Genomic DNA, 7,582 nt, shown 5'->3' with positions numbered 1-7,582 from the left:
TGTATGTATGTATGTATGTATGTATGTATGTATGTATGTATGGAGTTCCAAGAAGAGAGAAGAGAAGATGGCAAAGGAAATAGTGATGAGAGTGAGAGCATACAGTATGGAAATAAAGATCCCTTGGGATCTAAAATGAGTGTGGGGTGCCTCTTGCGTCTCCTTTTTGTCCGTTTGAGGATACTACAGTCACCCCTGGTGGAGGTTCTTGGAACACTGCGATTTAAGTCTGAGCAGAGGTTGATGAAAACCTTCAAAGGTGGTGGTGCTGTTGCATGTTATCTTGTATACCAGGCAGATGTTTGAGTACAGAATCAAATGGTGTAAATTGAACAGGCTAAACTGGTTGAGACTCTTTGAGAAAGGGGTTCAAACAGAACACTTTTTAGTTCCAGGTAGAAGTATTTTTGGTTCCATGTAGAACCCTCTGTGGAATGGCGCCCAAAAGGGTTCTACCTAGACACAGAAACAGTTCTACTTGGAACCAAAAAGGGCTCTCCTATGTGGACAATGGAAGAATCCTGTTAGTTTATATAGTTTATACACCTTTGTATATGAGTGTAGCCTTATATTGCAGTTGTGGTTCCGTGGATATCTGTGTAAAATGAATTGGTGCTTGTAAGTTAAGATAATCAGAAATACTATGAAACATCTCCACTTTTAGCACACATTTGCAAGCAGGCAAAGTAACCTATCTGTGCTGAGGCATGTGTGATCACTCAACATTGACAGGACCAACAAAAAATACATGCTTGGGACTCCCGAATGACACAGCAGTCTAAGGCACTGCATCTCAGTGCTAGAGGCATCACTACAGACCCTGTTTCGTTTCCAGGCTGTGTTTGGGAGTCCCATATGGCAGCGCACAATTGGCCCAGCATCATTGTTATAGCATAGATTGCTGTATAAAATCTGGACCGTTGCTTTTCCTATGGCTAAGCAAACAAGTGGTAGCATATGCTTTTTGCACGTCTCTATAACAAAGTCTATATCTTCACATACCCCCTCAATTCGAACCCTGCTTTTAACCATAAGACATCTCCACAAATGTATAGATGAAGGCTTGCATGGTGACAGTGATTGTGTCTGTTAATCCGGTCAAGGGGGGGAATCGAGGTCAAATCATGACATCAGTGATTTTCAGGTCAGAGAAAGACTTTTTAAAAACCTTTATTTAACAAGGCAAGTCAGTTAAGAACAAATACTTATTTTCAATGGCGGCCTACGAAACAGTGGGTTAACTGCCTTGTTCAGGGGCAGAACGACTGATTTTTACCTTGTCACCTCTGGGATTCGATCTTAAAACCTTACAGTTACTAGTCCAACACTCTAAACACTAGGCTACTGCCTAAGATGCCAGAGATTCTGAGTTGAATGACTGTTCAAAACAAAAATCCCAGTCTGAGCTCACCCCCCCAGAGTTCCCAGTTGTCTTGAACACACTGAAGTCAAAGGTCAGAGATTGCCAACTTCCGAGTTGTTTTGAATGGGCCACTAGAGACCTAGGCTACTTCGAACAAAGGAAAGGGGATACCTAGTCAGTTGTACAACTGAATGCACTCAATTGAAATGTGTCTTCCGCATTTAACCCAACCCCTCTGAATCAGAGAGTTGCAGGGTGCTGCCTTAATCAAAATCCACATATTCCTTGCCCAGGGAACAGTGGGTTAACTGCCTTGCTCGGGTAAAACTACAAAGAAAGTTAATCTTGTCAGCTTTGGGATTCAATCTAACAATATTTTGGTTACTGGCCCAACGCTCTAACACTAGGCTACCAAGAAGCCCTTGTGTTTGTATTGATGCGAGAAATACTGTAATGATGGCTGCAATGTTAACTAGCCTAATAATTTTTGCATTAAGGTGATAGGCCTATTTTAGCTAAATCGAAAATGAAATTGATTAACTGAACAGACACAAACTAACACGTAACACATGTAGACGTTAAGGCTTTTATTGTAAGATCATTCATAATAAACTTAGACGCAAACTGACGTCGTGTCAGTGACACGTTACGAGAAGTGAACATCACGTCTACATGACGTGTATGTGTCACGTGTTGTGACACCGTCGGCAGTTTGACTCTTTAGAAACAAACTTGTCTCCATTGACAGTCCATGTTAATTCATGCCGTTATTATTATGGCGCTAGACGTTAGGTGACTTGGTGAGAGGTATCAGTAGCTTCACGAGACTTAATTCTGGCATGAATCACCCCCCATATCGGCTTGTCTTTTTGAACCTGCACAAGGTAAAATGGTTATTCCGCCACCTGCTGTAATGGAAATGTAGCGCATCTGAACTCAACAATCTCCACCTGGCTGTGTTCCAATTCTATAATGCAAATCAAACACACAGCAAAAGTTGTGGACTAACTTTCCACTATATATATTCACAAATATATTCACTGTGAAATATCCTACAACTCATCTCTACCTGATGTATGACTAATAATAAAGGTTGAAAAACTACTCCATTTATTTGCGCCCCTGTACTAACAAATCTATAAAAATAACCTACAACAAAAACGTAAAAATGATAAACTAATTAAAACATTTTATTAAGAAGAAGCATGATACACCAATCCACTCTAAGATACTCACAACAACATAGCCCCAGTCCATGTAATGCCATGTCAGGTTTATGAGAAAGAACACCATGCAGCGGTGTCAAACCCGCTACACAGACATAAGAGGTAATGACAGACTAGAGCTGGTGAGGTGACAGTCCAACATTTGAACCAGGTGCCTTCTGCATGAAACAAATATGTGCTGATTTTAGTACAGCTACAAGACAGTCACTGAAATGTATTGTGTATAATTCTAAGCAAAAGGAAGGTAACTACATACATGTATGCTTAAAAATGCATTCTGTTAGGTACAACATTGCGGGCTTCTACAATGTAGTGCATGTTTATCCCTTAATATATTCAGCCAATATCATTGACCTGATGGGTTTGTTTGTCCTCCTACTACAGGTATAAAGTTAGCATGTTTTCAAATCTGAAGCCCGTTCCCCTTCCTGATGTTGACCCAGCAGTTGGACTTTTAACCGGAATCGGCAAGACAATATAAAGCTGATTTTCTGCTCAGGGTGAGGCTTTTTATTTGCAGTGAGGAAATAGTGGGAAAAGTTTTACAATATTTACAAAACAAAATAGGCTGTTGGTTGCAACAGGATCATAAACTGTTCCACATAAGAGCTTGTTCAAAGAAAAATCCAGGCTACAATAATGTCAATTAACCCAGCAGCATGCCAACCTTTCCCGGGCTCTGTCCTGTCTCAAACAACGAAATGGCAAGGTTTAAATACAGCTACCCATAATGCAACGGCCAATGAGAATACATTCACAAAATGGTGATCAATTGACAAAGGCAACTATTACAATACATGTGTAATATTCCCGGGAGGGACTTATAAAGGTGCTACAACATGCTTTATAAGTCCCTCCCAGGAATATGCTACTTCCGAGTACCCCGTACCATGAATTAACCATGCACTCGAACACTCCCACTGTTTACCTGTCAAACTCTGATCAGGAAATGGACAGACCACCCTCAACAATCACAGGAATAAACAAGGTAATCATTCACATTTATTTAAATTAGCCTTCACGTTTTAAATGTTACACCTGATCACATTTTAGTAGAACTTTCTGATCGTTAAATGCATTAACAGACAGAGTAATATTATCGGAGAGACTCACTACAGAAGGTTTTGGCGCCAAACCAATTTCCAACGTGCCAATGGGCGGATTCCATTACGCTGAGGCAGCAGTTTATGGCCCATGACATGAAAGGCCAAAAGCGGTGAGGAAAAAGCAACCTTCTCAAATGAAATAGTAATCTGCACTGCTTGGTCATGTCGCCAACAAGGAAGCATGGTGAATCGGCCAGAACATAATTCTCTTTCCCATAAATTATGTTTGAATTTTCAAACTAGTTTTCATTGGGAAGGCAGATGCTTTTGATTTTTTTTAAACTAATCACTTCTGCATGTGAAAACACAGAATCCTACTCATTATGCCACATGCTAAATTACGTCACTTTTGTTTTTAGCCGACTTCACCGTGGGCTTTGAATTGGGAACCTGGCTCATGCCCGGGAGGCAGCACGGTTCCAAAACAAATGCAATCAACTTTCACATGGTGCAAAACACGACTACCAGGGCACCGGTCCAGATGAATAGAAGTCCCTCAATCTCAAACGCGTTTATTTTCCCAGGTGATCAACTATCAACATATCGGGCTTCTTATCATAAACCGTTTGTCATGTCTGGTCATTTATATAATAAGCAAGGCTTTATATTAAGTGATGATGACATAGGATGATCATCATCAGGGATGAATTCCATTTAAAAATCCAGTCAATTCAGAAAATAAACCAAATTCCAATTCCACATCTTCATAATTGAAAAGTGTTGAGGAGAATTGGAATTTCAATTAACTTCCTGAATTGAATGGAATTTAAATGGAATTAAACCCAACCCTGATCGTCACACCCTCAAAATGTAAACATCCTTTAATGTATTTAGATAACACCAATGTACTAGATTGCTGTGACTTTATAGGGGATAGTCCAAGTGGGGGAGAGGATTAATGTTGGAACAAATTTAAAAATCAAAATAACTAAGTTTTACAAAACATATTATATACATTTGGGCCATGCTCAGAAGGGTTATGAAACATCAGTGTTTTACAATGGAAAGGTCCTCCTACAAGTGAGAGTACGACTTTGCCCCAGCAGCACTGTCATGTTTATCCCTCTGGGTTCATTCTCCTCCTCAGTTCTTACAAGTGAAGCATTTACCACAAAGTCAGCAACGTGGTTTCTCTCCTGTGTGATGTCTTCGCTGGTGCCATTTTAGATGACTTGCTGATCTGAAGCATTCGACACACATGGGGCACTTATATGGTCTCTCATCTGATGGTGCATCTCACCTGTGTGAAACCTAATATGGCCTTTCAGGCTTTTCATCTGGCTGAAGCATTTGCCACATTCTTTGCACGGATACAGTTTCTCTCCAGTGTACTGTCCTCATATGTATGGTCAGGGTTTTCTTCTGACTGAAGCATTTGCCACAATCACTGCACTGATACGGTTTCTCTCCAGTATGTATCCTCATATGGTCTGTCAGGTTTCTAATCCGGATAAAGCATTTGCCACAATCTTTGCACTGATATGGTTTCTCCCCAGTGTGACTTCTCATATGTTCTGTCAAAGTTCCCTTTTCTCTGAAACTTTTGCCACATACATTACAGCAATATGGTTTCATGCCAGTGTGAATTCTCTGATGAGTTTTTAAAATGCTACTTTTCAGAAAGCATTTCCTGCAGACGGGACACCTGTGTGGTCTCTCCCCTGAGTGAGCCGCCCTCAATGGAACTTTCAACTCACTGGCTTCCCTGGTCTTAGAGCTTTGTCCTTTCTTTGTCAATGTTCTCTTTGATTTAAGTGGCTGTAACCCTGACATTAGTCCTCCACCATCCACACCATTGTCACTTTCACTGTTCCCAATCTGAGCTGCAGAACAGTCTGAATTTACTGGAGAAAGGGGCTGTAATTCATTGTTTGGTTCGGATTCTCCGTAGGCCTCTCCATGTTCTGTTTTGATGTCTTGTTCAATTGTTTTGGTGGGTAGAGAGTCCCTATCTCTGTTCTCCACAGTATGGATTTGGTAAAGATGTGAGGACTGGGATGGGTTCTGATCACAGTCCCTTTTCACACAGGTAGAAATTAATATGAACTCTTTGGTATCAGACTCCAGCCCCTGAAGCTGCTCTTCCTCCTGACTGGTCCCAAACTCCTCCTGTTCCTCTTTAATCGGTTTGGGCTCTGGGTTGCCCTGGCCCGGACTGGTGCTCCACTCCTGGTCACAGTGCTGCTTCTCAGGGGGAACTTCTCCAGGTACTGGAAATGTGAGCTGCTGGGGATCTGAGACAAAAGGATAAATTATTAGTATTCAATAGCTCTGAGCCAAGTTCAAATGAATATTAATGTTCATATATACTGAACAAAAATATATAACGCAACATCCAACAAATTCAAAGATTTTACTGAGTTACAGTTCATATAAGGAAATTAGTCAATTGAAATGAATTCATTAGCCCCTAATTTACATATTTCTCATGACTGGGAATGCAGATATGCATCTGTTGGTCAGATACCTTTACAAAAATAGGGGCGTGAATCAGAAAACCAGTCAGTATCTGGTGTGATCACCATTTGCCTCAAAGCAGCGCAACACAATTCCTTCGCATAGAGTTGATTAAGCTGTAGATTGTGGAATGTTGGAACTGTGGAATGTTTTCCCACTCCTTTTCAATTGTTGTGTTAAGTTGCTGGACATTGGCATAAACAGTAAAATGCTGTCATACACGTCAATCCAGACTATTCCAAAATGCTCAATAGGTGACATGTCTGGGGAGTACTCAGGCCATGGAAGAACTGGAACATTTTCATCTTCCAGGAATTGTGTACAGATCCTTGCGACATGGGGCCGTGCATTATCATGCTGAAACATGAAGTGATGGTGGCGGATGAATGGTATGACAATGGGCCTCAGGAACTCATCAAGGTATCTATGTGCATTCAAATTGCCATCAATAAAATTCTACGTGTTCGTAGATTACGCCTGCCCATACCGTAACCCCACCATGGGGCACTCTGTTCACAATGTTGACATAAGCAAACCGCTCATCCACATGACACCATACACGTGGTCTGCGGTTGTGATGCCAGTTGACGTAATGCCAAATTCTCTAAAATGAGATTGGAGGTGGAATATGGTAGAAAAATTACCATTCAATTCTCTGGCAACAACTCTGGCGGACATTCCTGCAGTCAGCATGCCAATTGCACACTCCCTCAACTTGAGGCATCTGTGGCATTGTGTTGTGTGACAAAATTGCACATTTTAGAGTGGCCTTTTGTCACCAGCACAAGGTGCACTTGTGTAATGATCATGCTGTTTAAATCAGCTTCTTGATATGTCACACCTGTCAGGTGGATGGTTTATCTTGGTAAAGGAGAAACGCCCACTAAACAAGAAAGTAAATACATTTATTCCCAAAACTTGAGAGAAAAGCTTTTTGTGTGTATGGAACATTTCTGGGATATTTTATTTCAACTCTTGAAACATGTGACCAACACTTGCGTTTATATTTTTGTTTAGTAGAATCAGCAAACGTTGGTTAATCGGTTGATTACTGGTTCAATCACACTGATTGATCTAGCAGCGGTCATCATTCACTACTGACCTGCTCTATGTAACATTATGTCGGGTTGGAAAACCAAATCCAGCAGCTTCCGTAGACGATCGATCTCCTCCTTCGAACGGGAGATTTCTTCCTGGTACTCTGCTATGGTATTTTCCACTGCCCCAAATATCTCAACAGCCACCGCTGTTAATCGCTCGTTTAGATAATCCTGTAACAGCTGCATTTTAGACATTTTGAGGGAAAGTAAGAAACGTTTAGCCTATTTTCTGTGGAAGCTGGCTAGCTAGCCATCCCCCTCGAGGTAAACAGCAAAGACATTTTCCTGTTGTATCTGTAAACAAGGCTAACTCTTCTTCTTCGTGTGGTT

General features: G+C 41.1%; 1 protein-coding gene across 1 annotated transcript; it reads right to left on the bottom strand.

Moving 5' to 3' along the window:
• Positions 1-2,542: 2,542 nt before the first annotated feature.
• Positions 2,543-7,582, bottom strand: LOC135541525 (zinc finger and SCAN domain-containing protein 2-like). The gene is made up of 2 exons (XM_064967837.1): positions 7,255-7,582; positions 2,543-5,929 (listed from the first exon to the last, which is right to left on the bottom strand). The coding sequence occupies exons 1-2, from the start codon at positions 7,445-7,447 to the stop codon at positions 4,947-4,949; spliced, it is 1,176 nt and encodes a 391-aa protein (XP_064823909.1). The 5' UTR covers positions 7,448-7,582; the 3' UTR covers positions 2,543-4,946.

Source organism: Oncorhynchus masou, chromosome 6 (genome assembly GCF_036934945.1).
Source record: "Oncorhynchus masou masou isolate Uvic2021 chromosome 6, UVic_Omas_1.1, whole genome shotgun sequence".
Taxonomy (NCBI): Eukaryota; Metazoa; Chordata; class Actinopteri; order Salmoniformes; family Salmonidae; genus Oncorhynchus; species Oncorhynchus masou.
This window is presented reverse-complemented; position numbering and strand designations above follow the sequence as displayed.

What these genes read in the sequence shown, in the direction of transcription:
- LOC135541525 (XM_064967837.1), bottom strand. Translation starts at nt 7,447, where the DNA reads ATGTCTAAAATGCAGCTGTTACAGGATTATCTAAACGAGCGATTAACA. An exon ending in CATAATGTTACATAGAGCAG is followed by an intron (nt 5,930 to 7,254) that starts GTCAGTAGTGAA and finishes CTTTTGTCTCAG; the next exon opens with ATCCCCAGCAGCTCACATTT.